Here is a 15,072-nt window from a genome sequence, read left to right as displayed (position 1 = left end):
TGTCCCAGAGATTCTGGTATGTTGTGTCTTTGTTCTCACTGGTTTCAAAGAACATCTTTATTTCTGCCTTCATTTCGTTATGTACCCAGTAGCCATTCAGGAGCAGGTTGTTCAGTTTCCATGTAGTTGAGTGGTTTTGAGTGAGTTTCTTAATCCTGAGTTCTAGTTTGATTGCACTGTGGTCTGAGAGAGTTTGTTATAATTTCTGTTCTTTTACATTTGCTGAGGAGTTCTCTACTTCCAACTATGTGGTCAATTTTGGAATAGGTGTGGTATGGTGCTGAAAAGAATGTATATTCTGTTGATTTGGGGTGGAGAGTTCTGTAGATGTCTATTAGGTCTGCTTGGTGCAGAGCTGAGTTCAATTCCTGGATATCCTTGTTAACTTTCTGTCTTCTTGATCTGTCTAATGTTGACAGTGGGGTGTTAAAGTCTCCCATTATTATTGTGTGGGAGTTTAAGTCTCTTTGTAGCTCACTAAGGACTTGCTTTATGAATCTGGGTGCTCCTGTATTGGGTGCATATATATTTAGGATAGTTAGTTCTTCTTGTTGAATTGATCCCTTTACCATTATGTAATGGACTTTTTTGTCTCTTTTGATCTTTGTTGGTTTAAAGTCTGTTTTATCAGAGACTAGGATTGCAACCCCTGCCTTTTTTTGTTTTCCATTTGCTTGGTAGATCTTCCTCCATCCCTTTATTTTGAGCCTATGTGTGTCTATGCACGTGAGATGGGTTTCCTGAATACAGCACACTGATGGGTCTTGACTCTTTATCCAATTTGCCAGTCTGTGCCTTTTAATTGGAGCATTTAGCCCATTTACATTTAAGGTTAGTATTGTTATGTGTGAATTTGATCCTGTCATTATGATGTTAGCTGGTTATTTTGCTCGTTAGTTGATGCAGTTTCTTCCTAGCCTTGATGGTCTTTACAATTTGGCATGTTTTTGCAGCGGCTGGTACCGGTTGTTCCTTTCCATGTTTAGTGCTTCCTTCAGGAGCTCTTGCAGGGCAGGCCTGGTGGTGACGAAATCTCTCAGCATTTGCTTGTCTGTAAAGTATTTTATTTCTCCTTCACTTATGAAGCTTAGTTTGGCTGGATATGAAATTCTGGGTTGAAAATTCTTTTCTTTAAGAATGTTGAATATTGGCCCCCACTCTCTTCTGGCTTGTAGAGTTTCTGCTGAGAGATCAGCTGTTAGTCTGATGGGCTTCCCTTTTTGGGTAACCCGACCTTTCTCTCTGGCTGCCCTTAACATTTTTTCCTTCATTTCAACTTTGCTGAATCTGACAATTATATGTCTTGGAGTTGTTCTTCTTGGCAAGTATCTTTGTGGCATTCTCTGTATTTCCTGAATTTGAATGTTGGCCTGCCTTGCTAGATTGGGGAAGTTCTCCTGGATAATATCCTGCAGAGTGTTTTCCAACTTGGTTCCATTCTCCCCATCACATTCAGGTACACCAATTAGACGTAGATTTGGTCTTTTTACATAGTACCATATTTCTTGGAGGCTTTGTTCATTTCTTTTTATTCTTTTTTCTCTAAACTTCTCTTCACGCTTCATTTCATTCATTTCATCTTCCATCGCTGATACCCTTTCTTCCAGTTGATTGCATCGGTTACTGAGGCTTGTGCATTCGTCACGTAGTTCTTGTGCCGTGGTTTTCAGCTCCATCAGGTCCTTTAAGGACTTCTCTGCATTGGTTATTCTAGTTATCCATTTGTCTAATTTTTTTTCAAAGTTTTTAACTTCTTTTCCATTGGTTCAAACTTCCTCCTTTAGCTTGGAGTAGTTTGATCTTCTGAAGCTTTCCTCTCTTAACTCGTCAAAGTCATTCTCCATCCAGCTTTGTTCCCTTGCTGGTGAGGAGCTGCATTCCTTTGGAGGAGGAGAGGCGCTCTGATTTTTAGAGTTTCCGTTTTTTCTGCTCTGTTTTTTCCCCATCTTTGTGGTTTTATCTACCTTTGGTCTTTGATGATGGTGATGTACAGATGGGTTTTTGGTGTGGATATCCTTTCTGTTTGTTAGTTTTCCTTCTAACAGTCAGGACCCTCAGCTGCAGGTCTGTTGGAGTTTACAGGAGGTCCACTCCAGACCCTGTTTGCCTGGGTATCAGCAGTGGTGGCTGCAGAACATTGGATATTGGTGAACCGCAAATGCTGCTGCCTGATCATTCCTCTGGAAGCTTTGTCTCAGAGGAGTGCCCGGCTGTGTGAGGTGTCAGTCTGCCCCTACTTGGGGGTGCCTCCCAGTTAGGCTACTTCGGGGTCAGGGACCCACTTGAGGAGGCAGTCTGCCCATTCTCAGATCTCAAGCTGAGTGCTGGGAGAACCACTACTCTCTTCAAAGCTGTCAGATAGGGACATTTAAGTCTGCAGAGGTTATTGCTGTCTTTTGTTTGTCTGTGCCCTGCCCCCAGAGGTGGAGCCTACAGAGGCAGGCAGGCCTCCTTGAGCTGTGGTGGGCTCTACCAAGTTCGAGCTTCAGGGCTGCTTTGTTTACCTACTCAAGCCTCAGCAATGGTGGGCGCCCCTCCCCCAGCCTCGCTGCCGCCTTGCAGTTTGATCTCAGACTGCTGTGCTAGCAAAGAGTGAGGCTCCATGGGCGTAGGACCCTCTGAGCCAGGTGCAGGACATAATCGGGTGTGCCGTTTGTTAAGCCCATTGGAAAAGCGCAGTATTAGGGTGGGAGTGACCCGATTTTCCAGGTGCCGTCTGTCACCCCTTTCTTTGACTAGGAAAGGGAATTCTCTGACCCCTCGTGCTTCCCGGGTTAGGCGATGCCTTGCCCTGCTTCGGCTCACGCACGGTGGGCTGCACCCACTGTCCTGCACCCACTGTCCGGCACTCCCCAGTGAGATGAACCTGGTACCTCAGTTGGAAATGCAGAATTCACCAGTCTTCTGCATCCCTCACACTGGGAGCTGTAGACTGGAGCTGTTCCTATTTGGCCATCTTGGCTCCACCCCCAACTTTTTTTTTTTTAATTTAAACTTCTGTATCTATTTAGTAAGTATATTTCAAGTTATTCATTCTACTTGTCTTGAACATATAGATTGTTTTGCTTTTCTATTATAATTATCCTGTAATAGAGTTTCAAAAATGTCTACTATTACACATGTGGAGAAGTTTCTCAAGGTTATATACTAATTGTGAAGAGCTTGTTCTTGAGATAATTATACTCTAATACAGCTAAACATATAGATGAGTATTTTTAAATAATCAGATGGCAATTGGAAACTTTTTTTTTTTTTTTTTTTGAGATGGAGTCTTGCTGTGTCACCCAGGCTGGAGTGCAGTGGCGTGATCTCGGCTCACTGCAAGCTCTGCCTCCCGGGTTCACGCCATTCTCCTGCCTTAGCCTCCCGAGTAGCTGGGACTACAGGTGCCCGCCACCACGCCCGGCTAATTTTTTGTATTTTTAGTAGAGATGGGGTTTCACTGTGTTAGCCAGGATGGTCTCAATCTCCTGACTTCGTGATCCGCCCACCTCGGCCTCCCAAAGTCCTGCGATTACAGGCATCAGCTGCCGCACCCAGCCAGAAACTTTAAAAGAAGTAGTAACTTGTGGTAATAACGTTCATCTCAATCCACTAAAATCCAACTTCATTGGATATTGCCAAATCACTTTCCAAGGTGAGTGTTTATGCCAACATATATGTAATGTAAAAGTATATGAGCTTCTGAAACAAACAATAAATGTATTTTCAACTTCATCTTCTTTGGACAGGAGTTCTTTTGACTAGTAAAGCCATGTTAGTAAAGACAGCAAGTTGTGTGGTCTTACATGCTTTCCATTCTCAACTAAACTGTTACATTCTTGTTTCTTCTGTCTTGAGAATTACTTAAGTGTCTTTATGTACTCAAATAAATATACCTGAAATTTTCTCAATTATTAATCTTGTATTTCATCTACAGTAAAAGCTTGGACATGATCTAGTACCTAAGAACTCTGCTATGGTCTGAATTTTTGTGTTCCCTCTTTCCTCAATTTAAGCATTGAAATCCTAACTCCCAAGATGATGGTGTCAGAAAATGGGGCCTTTTGGAAGTTGATTAGGTTATGAGAGTGGAACCCTGATGAGTGGGATCATTGCCCGTGTAGAACAGGCCAAAGAGAGCTCATTCACCCCTTCCACTGTGTGAGGACACACAAGAAGGCATCGTCTATGAATCAGAAAGTGGCCCTAACTAGACGCAGAATCTGCCAGTACCTTGATCGTGAACTTCTCTGGCTTCAGAACTGTGAGAAATACATTTTTGTGGTTTATGAGCCACCCAGTTTACTGTATTTTTTTAGTAGCCCAAAAGAAGTAATAATTTTTAGGTGTTTTGTGTGAAAATTATTTGTTCTTTTAAAGACTATTACTGTAAACATGTTACAAGCTTGTCAGTGACAGTTCTCAACACAGTTTCTCTTTATATTATTTGAGTACCACATTTGTGGGACATTATATTATTTATTTGCACATATAAAATATTCTTCACGTGTGTACCAAATTGGCAAGAAATATGTGTCTGTAAAATACATTTTAAAAATGTTTTTATGAAGCAAAATTAAAGACAAAATCCACACCTTATTCTTTAATAAATTATACTCCAATACAGCTAAACATGTAGATGAGTATTTTTAAATAATCAGATGGCAACTGAGAACTTTAAAAGAAGTGGTTATCTGTGGTAATAACATTTATCTCAATCCACTAAAACCTAAATTTAATCACAATTAAGCTTAGCAATATAATGGTATCAAATTGGGTGGGACACATTCTTTTCTTTCATAAATGAAATTACTGCATACTTACAGTGTAAAATACGTCTACTGAACATTTCAGAAAATATTGCATCTTATATTTTCTTTAGTCCTATTTTATATATAAAATTTACTGTATTTGGGGTTTGAAAACAAAATTTGCACACAAACCAGTAGTTTTTATAATCATAGAACAGTAATGTTTGCATTTTATTATAATACAACCAAAATATACATTTAACAATTTTTAATTATTTCATACTACAAGACTACATTTCTTTTAAAATAGCAGAATTATAAATTCAAAATTGATTGCTAACCACTCACAATACCAGAATTAAATTACATGATTAACTATGGCATCTGACAGATTTTGCCCTTTCCCAAAAATCATCTATCTCAAGCACTTTCCATAAATACTTTATACTACAAAATACTTAAATGAGAGGTATAAGTCATGTGTATGATCCTGTCTTTGCACTCCTAATGTATGGAATCTGGGAATCTATTTTATTTTACCTGACTTGTAAGATGAATATTTAAAATTGTGATCATTTACTATGATAAAAATACATCTCCTATAAAAACACTTCAAATATCTTTTTTTTTTTTTTGGTTTGTTTCTAAATTATCCATTCCCAATAAGGTTAACCAATTCCAACATGTTTTCTAAGAAAAATGTGACATTCTAAAGGGAGGCTATTTCAGTTTTGATTTCCATTTGTATTATATAAATAAATATGAAATATAACATTTAAGTTTAAGAAAATCAGTATTTAATGAATGCTCTTGTTTATTATTTTTTGGACAGCTGAATGATATCAAGTTGTTCTTGGAAATTTAATTATGATAATGAAAACAAGTGACTTCTAATAACTTATTGTTTAGCTGAGTCTGTAAAATTCAGCAGGGACAAAACATACTAGAATATGAAGAACCAAAATATGAACCAAAAGCAAAATTCAAGAGTAAGACCATTTTGTAGCCAGCATATTGTAAAGAGCATTATTTTAGCCAACAGAATGATGAGACTTTATGAATTTTAATGCTTCCACTACTGTTGTGGCTTTTGCAAATTACTAAATTTCTCTGTGACTACTTTTCCATTTCTTAAGTAATTTGGTTGGTTTCCAAAAGTCAATAATGTGGATGTAGTGTTTTGAGCTCTTTGGAAAAAAGGACTCTACATAAATTAATTAGACAATTCATTTCTAAATAAAATCTTAAAATTTACAATAAGTTGAATGTAAATGAATGCAGACATGCAGGATTCTATTTAGCAGCATAAATTGCTGAAATGAAATTCAGAAAACACACAAGGCAGACAAAGACAAAAGTATTAGAGACAAGAAAAATATGAAAACATGAGTAAACAGGCATTTTAAGATCCCCTCCGCAGAGTCAATTTCTTAGCATATTTGAAACCATTAACTATACTTTTCTTTTTCATTATTTTAAGGCAAATTTGATAAAATAGTCAGTGGTGAGGAAGTATATAGTGTGTTTGTGGATTTAATATATTCATACTCTTTCTCTAAATGTTCTAGACAACTAAAAAGCTAAGAAAAAAACACATTTTAGATATTCTTTATCTTTAAAAATACACATAAATATTTGTACTCTATGTTGTTTTTTATTGTGTGAAATTTTATTTTACTAATAATATTTTAAATATATTTTAACTAATTATCATAAATTAAGAGTATTGTATGCAAAGCAGCCAGAATATTAGATGTGGTCATAAAATAAGTTTCCAAATTTTGTCTGAATAACTAGGATTAGAAAGAAGTAACTAAAAAATGGTTTGGATATTCAAATTTGGATAGAAATAAAATTTATTTTTATAAGTCAATCCTAATGCTTGAGCTTCACGTAAATTTTCCAAAGTCATTCATATTTTGATCATTACTGTTAGACCCACAAATATTTGGAAACTTTTTTTAAATTAAAAATGTTCCCACTTAATTGCTTTGAGCTCGCTATGAGTTCCTGGAATATTTTGTCCAAGCAAATCTATAATTACAAACACTGTTGTTATGCTATTCAATTAGAAGTCTGATCATGCCACAGTGTTCTTCTGAATTACTTTTTAAATGAGTGATTTGTTCTGGTTCACTTTTATTAAAATTATTCCTTAGCTGTTCCTTATAGTGAAACACCTACAAATATTCATCAGTATAATATCAAAAGGGAGTACTCAATCTCATATATCAGTTTGACTACTTTGAGATAGGTAAGCAATGCAAATAAAATAAATATAACAGAGAGAGAATGCTCTCAACATAGAGCCACAGATCTTGCATTAAGTTGCCCTCTAATCACAGGGTTTTCTCACAGACTTTTCTTTCAAGATATGTAGAATGCATGAGAAACGAGCAATGTCTGTTATTTCATTTTCTGAAAAGCTGCCTTCCATGTGAGGAAGTGACTAATTTTTCATTTCACACTATAAAGGGCGTGAAAAGGCAAAACAGAAGAAGGCTAAGGGTTCTGTGTTACAAGAAGGAAAGGTGAGTTCTGCTTAAATAGACAGGAAACACACCATACATATTCAGAGGGAAAGTCAAATAGAAAACATTTGAAAGTACTAACAAAATATGAAAGATGTTTATGTTAATTTTGTGAGTTTGGTTCTTTTTACATGTAGCAGGCTTATTTATTGTTAAATTACAAAAACAATACTACAATTACAACAGATTAACTCAGCAATGAGAAAAGGTTGAGTGAAGATGTCAAAGAGTTAATTTAACCCTTTCCGTTGTTAAAATTTTACATTTGTTCTGCTATTCAACAAATATATATCCCCACTCCCCAGAAATGTCATTTTCTTAATTCTCTGTGTGTTATATATTGTTTTCTCCTATTTACTCAAATATAATCACAAAATCCAATATACAGGAGAGAATAAAGGCAGTAAAAAGAAATAATATACAGAGTATGATAAATATTTTTTAAAAGAGAGAAAATATATACTGAAATATCATTGGTTATAAATAAAATATGTCTACTCTTCCTATGATTCTTCAGAAGAATTTATTTTTCCTCAGATTTTGCTAGCAGTTTGTTATAATCTAGATTTTTTTTAACAGATGAATTACAAATTGGCAGCTACTTATACTCTAGTGAAAAGAGCTCCATTACATTACTCTCACTTTATTTGTGATTGTTCTTCTTTTCATGGGGATATGAGTTTTCCCCAAAGCCAGAATTTATGGCTGTCTTTCCTTCTGTCTTCTAACAAATCCCATCTGCATGCCTTCCCATCAGGATGCATTATACATCATTATGTTTTCCTTGTTTTATTAAAATATTTTCCCATATCTTATTAAAATATTTATTAAGCATTCTGTCCCTGTAGAGCTTAGCATATACTCTAAAAAACACATAACTAAGCACCAACTTCTCTCTGTGAACCTGTTACTCCTGACTAGTCAATAGAAATCCTGGGGGAAACATTAATGCCCTTCAGTAAATCAATGTTGTAGTACACTAAATTTAACCCCTGTGGCCAGAAAGAAATAATGCACCTCTCCAAATTCCTATACCATTCTCCAGGAATGAATGGCTCACTGGGAAAGTTCCTGTTGATAATGGGAGTTGTCTTAATTTGTGTCTGACCTCTTATTCCCTACCACAAGGTAGCTGGTTCTCAATAGGAATGATATATCTGTTCATAAGAACATAGCACAACTGCATGGTAAATTCCATGCTTAATGGACATTCGAGGGAATAAAGCACCTTATACGCTATCAAATTCGGGGCTTGCTTAGCTCAACTATTTACATGACAATAAATTCCAAAACTCAAAACATAAAACATTTACAACTGTAAACCCCCTATTTTTAGGATAATTCTTATACTTTGCTGGTGCAAGATTTGTTCTTGGAAAACTGGTTCAAATGAATTTTTTGTCCTTTCTTATATTCATCACATATTGCCTTATTCAGATTATTTTCTTGTGCCTTAGCAAAACTCCATGGGAAACATTTATGAATTATTATAAGGGATATACAAAACAGAAGGCAATGTTTTTATAGGTAAGGAATTCTTTTCTTTAAGTAGAAAAACTACGTGGCCACAGCTCTAGGGAGCTCATCCAGGTCTCTGTGATGTCTTCGATTTCGTTTCTTCTTCATTTCCTGCATGTGCTTCCACTTTGGGCCCCCCTTGTTTCTCTGTCTCCGCTTCTCCCTGTGCCACATCTGTTCGCAGTACTGGTCGAGGCTGAAGTTTGGGCTGCTAAGGATTTGGATGTAGTCTTTGTATCTCAACCGTGACTCAGCCAATAGATCCTTGACCTGCCCCTCCTCATGCTCTGCCCTCTGGGTATTTTCCATCTGTTCATTCTCAATGACATTCAAAGTCAGCTTCACTATGGTGTGGATGAAAGTGTGCTCCTGTGCTTTGCAGTAATACATCCCAGAATCCTTCTTCTGCAAACTTCGAATCAGTAGCCCATATTCCGTTTTGATGATTCTTTCATCGGGCTTCAACTGCAGAATTGGAAAAATGTAAGTAATAAATTAAACACAGAGAGAGCTAAGAGCAAATGAAAACAGGCTACATAGTTTTACTTAGATGAACATGAGAGACATATTCATTGTTTCTCTGTCTCTGTCATCAAGCATAATATTGTCAGCCATAGTTAAAAAGGGTAAAAAAATTCAACAAAAGTAATAGCCCCCAAACTATATCCTTAATTTTTCACATTTGAATCTTAGTAAGTCTAACTGAACCTTTGAAATGCAGTTATTTTTTTTCTCTCAATATGCAGATAGGAATGAAAAACTGTGAAAAGTAATGAAAAACTGGAAACCATCAAGTGACCTTCTTTACAGAGATTTCATATACAAATTACTGTATCAAGATCATAAATTAGCACCTGAAATGTGGAGCAAGAATGCAACATTTACAATTGTATAGAACACATTGTATAGAAAACGAGCTTCAGTACATGCTACTACCTATAATGTAGAATAGAACAATAATTCCAAGTGGAATTTACTGCTTTCCAGATATCACCAAATACGTTATGTGAGTAGCATATGAAAGCTGTAAATGATGACGTCTTTAAAGTCAAACCCAAAGGTATGGGTATAGTCTTTTGGACGTTAGAGCTGTAATTGAGTAGGACCCTAGTCAGAAGATTAGCAACATTGAAAGCTGAATTTCTCTCTTTGCTGTGGATTGAATTTTCATACTGTATATATATATGTGATACTTTATACTGGCATTTGTGGAAATATTTGCCATGCCTTTGTATACTATGACATGGTAATGTGATTTCAAGTGTGAGAAAGCACAATGAACACAAAGAACTTCTACTGAAATGTGATGCTCTCCAGCCTTTGAAGCATTATTACTAAAAGACAATTCTAACATTAAGCTTGACTGGCCCATGATATGGTGTGAATAATGAACCTATCTTCAGTAAAACTAGAGGCATGTTTACCCACAAAAGAGCCCTGCTTAATGTGGAGTATTGTTGAGTGGCTCAGCATTAAGTGGAATAACAACAACAACAACAACAGCAACAAAGAAGTTCTGGAAGATTTCCCAGTTTACACATCTGCCCCTGTATTGTAGACTTTTAGATGATGGAAATCAAGGAGGCATAAAGATGGCTAAATTAAATTTATTCACAGTGGGTGGATTGTACTCTGCATCTTTATGTGAAAAATATGGAGGAAAAAATCTCCCCAATTCTGGAAATATGAGAAAAGGAAAAGAAACATCTCTGGCTACCAGCCCAGTTAACTAACAAGTATATGGCAAGCCACCCTCTGTGCCAGAGAAGTGCAGCTGGCAGGGAACCATTTGAGGCCAAAGGCAGGTCACAGCTCAGATCCCTGGTTAATGAGGCTGAATGGTCTCCAGGCCTGCCTTTGCTCTGCACTGAATCCACACCATCAGAGCTTTGTTTGTTTGTTTCTCTTATGTTGCCTATTTGGTAAGCTGGATGTGGTATTCTTTTTCTTCTGGATTTATTCTTAAAGCCCAGACATTTAGAAATGTTATTGTAATAAAAACTAACTTTGAATTAATTTACATTCTCAGAAACCATAGGAGTCTCATGCCTAAAATAAATGTGAATTTGAATTGGGAGAGTTCTAAATGGCCAATCTTAAACATAAATGACAATCTCAAATTTAATACACTACGTATAATTGTTGTTTTCCCTTAGATAATTTCATTGTAATTTTTTAAAATTTAATACACTTTAGGTCTCAAAATGCTAGCTTCATAACCTAACCTTCTGGTCTCTACTCTGTTTCCTATGATGACTCATTTTTCTTCCCCAATTGGTCTCCCATCTATCAAGTTGGTGGCACAGCATATGGTGTGTTTGGGGGATTAAAAGCAAAGCTCTTTGAAGGTTAAAATGTGAAGTATTATTAGCAACATTACATACTACTGCCATGCTGCTTGAGAGGTAATATTTTGAAGCCTTTATTACTGTAATTCTCTTAATAGAAAATGGCCTGAGGTTATTAGCATGACAATCAAAGTGGATATCTCCAGTTCTAGTTCATCTCTAGATTTCCTTTACATAACTGGTACTCTTGCTAATGTTTAAATTACATTTAATATGGCTTTTAGAGATTGTCACAGCTCTGACTAGGACTTTTTATTTTTCTCTTTAATCTTCTGACAGGAAGAAATTATGACTTGATCTCACCCATATTGTGTAACACTTCATCATTATTTTTGCTATTATCTTTTTGTATCCTGTTTATGTTGTTGTACTTTGAGGTCAGGTTCCCTTGCATCCTTTCCCCTCTAGTTCTGTCCCCACAGGACTCAGGATTCCATAAACACCTGGCATTCCATTACACGGTCATGATCTTTCAACTTTCTTTTCTTCCGTGGAGTGCTGGATTTGTTCTTTGGTTTTTGACCTACAGATATCATACTTGATTTAATAAATTTTCAGCTTTCTAGGTCTAACTAATGTCTGTTAGATCATTTAACTATTATTTTTCTTGCTAAAATTTCAATAATATGCTTTCAGTAAACTGGCAGCTCTAATAAAAGACATTTTGAATAGATATATTTACAGAGAATTTTTGCAATTTAGAGATAAAAATCTGTGACCCAGAAACTAAGTAGTTGATTAACATTTGCCTACTTTACAGTCTGTTTCTCTGTAATGCTTTCATTCTTTGCTGAAATAGGATGCATTATGCAGACTGTATCTCAACAGTGAAATGTCAGCACAGTCAATTTAGAAAATTCAGCTCCTCAACAAAGAGATAATGTAATCTCTGGCCATTGATTTAAACTCTTGGAATTTTCTCCACTCTAGAAGTGATAAGTAAAAACTGCTCAACTTTACAAATTAAAACCACGTTTGAGCTGGGGTCGACTATCCATTTGCCTAATGTGAACAAGGATAATATATCTGGCATTATTAAATGTAGATCTTCAGTAAAGGGCAATTCATCTAACATGAGAAGAGTAACATGGAAGGGACAAAGGACATTCAATTATTAAGCAGCAGGTAAAGGTCAGGGACTTTATCTCTTATAATAGCAGCCTAATAGTAGTTCTTTTACAGATAATTCACCTGTCAGTTCTTTCATAGTAAAACCACTGCACGTGCCTTGGAAGAGATCAGGGTTTCAAAAATATCCCCTTTCTCTAACAAACACAAAATATTACTAGAGGGAAATTAGGATTAAAAAATAAAGAAAGCTCCTTTTGTGAGAAAACAAATGTCTGCAAAACTGTTGCAAAAATTTTTCTGTATTTAAGAAATAGACTGAAAAGTTTTCTTATTTAATTTGGAAGAAAGGAAAATGAACTGGAATGGAATCATTCCAGTATACATGTTTTAAAATTTATCAGAGTTTACTTACATGACACTGTATATCATCCATCTATTAATATACCACAAAACCGACAATTAATATTTTTAAGTAAACATTAGAAAAAGGAAAACTTACTAAAGGGGATGCTGGAGCAATGAGCTCGTTATTAAAAAGAAAAAAATCAAATATACACATACCTAAATAACTACTAGATTAATTTACTATCTTTGGGTACATGTAAATACAATATGCAAAATGTAAAAAAATCATAAAATAACTAGAAAAATATATAATTGCTGTCTCATTGGGGAAGGAGTCTTTAAGCATAACAGGTGAGATATCACAGAGCCATAAATCAACAGATTTGCCTATATAAAACATAAAATGTGTCGGAAAGTCAGAAATTGTCAGAAACAAAAGAAATGTAAAATAAAATAAATGTATTATATGTATAACATTAAATTATTAATATCTGTAATATATAAATGACTTATTACAATTATTATTAAATAAATATGCCAATATAAAGTAAGCAATGACAGACAAGACAATTCACCAAATACAACTGAAGCCAACAACAAAGACACATAAGAAGGTAAGTTCACATTCACTAATATTCAAAGAAGTAGATATTAATGCAATACATTTTTTCATATTAAACTGATAAAGATTTTCTTAAATTGTGAACCATAATTTTGCCTCAGGGATTCATAACAGACACTAATACAGTGATTTTTATGTGAAATTAGCAATATGCTGTTGTTTATCAAAATCCATAAAGATAACAAATGTCTTTAACTTATTTATTTTACTTCTAAGATTTTTTTCCTAAGAAAATAGTTAGAAAGCAGAGAAAGACTCAGATATAACGAAGTTCATTATTATTATTTTAAGCAGGAACATGATCTAGTGAGAGAACACCTGGAATACCTATGGATAACTACAGCATCAGGGTAGGATGCGTGGGAGACAGAAAAAACATGGAAGTGACATTAAATGATAATGGAAAATGCTCACAGTGCAATGGTGAGTGAAAAAAAAGCTGGAATAGACATCAAAATATTATTTATGCTTATCTACACTTAGTGGCCTCATAGTTCTTTTATGTGTTACTGTAACACATAAATGTGTTAAAATCATTTATATTGCTTTTAGAATAAAAAGAACAAAAATAAAATAAGGCTTACAAGTGGAATAATGCAAGTATTTGAAGATTTTTTAAAATGTTATTAAAATGCACAGAGAAAATATAGTATGGCCTTGTTTACTTATTCAGATCCCAAAAGTTCAACAGAAGCCTGGGGACTGCCAATTGACTTGCTAGTTATAGCATAAACATCATCAATTTTAAGAACAGTTTTATAAGAAAGTCAGCAGATAACTGACTCATGACCTCCCGTACAGCACCCAACTGTGAAACAGCTCAGTAAGGAAATGTTCTCCTCCTGGCAGAGAATAACCTGGTGACAGCCTCTGTGCCACAGGAGATCATGGTCCCTCCTGCAGGCTGTTTTTGAGTGGAGGAAAGATTCCAAACTGTGACCTTATGGGTAAGAAGCAGAAGGCATCCTGCTGGGAAAAATGCTTCAAGTATAATCTGGATATTGCCCTTTTCCTCAGCTCAGGAAGCAGTATTGCATACCCTGGACAATGTGAAACTCTCTATTTACAAAGATAAATGAAAATACCAGTTGAAATATTACAGCAAAGATACTTTTAAGTAAAATTCGATAAATATTTCTGCTCCATTGAAATTCATGGAGCATGGTACCATTATGAATATATAATATACTTTTAAAAGGTAAATTAAAGTAATGCACAGAATTTTCAAGAAAATGAAAGATGTGAGTGCAAACAACCACAGGCAAACGTAAGTATCTAGAGCTGAGAGCTGAACTCAAGCAGAGGACCACATATTTTTAAAAATCAGATTAAATTTCCCATGAAGAAAAAAGCCATTTATTAAAGAATTATATTTAACTGAAAAGCAATTATCCAACTTTATTCGCTATGAAATTCAAAATATTGGTTTGTGACACTTAAGATTAAAACATTGCAATGTAACAAAAAAATCTGCAAGTTAAAAAATTTCAGTATCATTCTTTCAATATTTCTTGGATGGTAAGTAAATGCCTTATATTTTGAAATTAAATAATCATTTCTGTAACAAATAATGTTTCAATATATAGGTAAAAAATGGGACCCTTAAAATAAATATTCAGTGTAACTATGAATCTGCCATAATCTTAGGACTTATAGAAGTCAGGAATGATGACGAATCTAGTTTTATTGGCGAAATTTGACTTAACAAAGCATGAAGTTATTCCTTTATTTTTGTATTAAGTATATAAAGAGTTAACATTTAGAAAAAGTTATTCTTGTAGCTGTTAGATGAAGAGAATTATATTAAATTCTTCATGTAACAGTAGAGCTATATCTTTAAATTAATTTCTTATGATAAAATTTGATTTTTTTACTTGAAGTTTTCTTAACCTCAGCAGCATTGA

General features: G+C 35.0%; 1 protein-coding gene across 2 annotated transcripts in view; it reads right to left on the bottom strand.

Annotated features, from left to right (window-relative positions):
• Window positions 1-4,931: 4,931 nt before the first annotated feature.
• SEMA3D (semaphorin 3D) overlaps window positions 4,932-15,072 on the bottom strand; it is a 191,827-nt gene continuing 181,686 nt past the window's right edge. For both annotated transcript variants that reach the window (XM_019030326.4, XM_063708657.1), the window contains one exon: window positions 4,932-9,247. In XM_019030326.4, the coding sequence (XP_018885871.1) occupies window positions 8,822-9,247 (426 nt within the window). In that variant the 3' untranslated portion in view covers window positions 4,932-8,821. The remainder of the gene's footprint in view (window positions 9,248-15,072) is intronic.

The sequence above is a fragment of the Gorilla gorilla genome, chromosome 6 (assembly GCF_029281585.2).
Source record: "Gorilla gorilla gorilla isolate KB3781 chromosome 6, NHGRI_mGorGor1-v2.1_pri, whole genome shotgun sequence".
Classification (NCBI taxonomy): Eukaryota; Metazoa; Chordata; class Mammalia; order Primates; family Hominidae; genus Gorilla; species Gorilla gorilla.
Note: the sequence above shows the minus strand (reverse complement) of the source record. Positions and strands in the feature narration are given on the sequence as shown.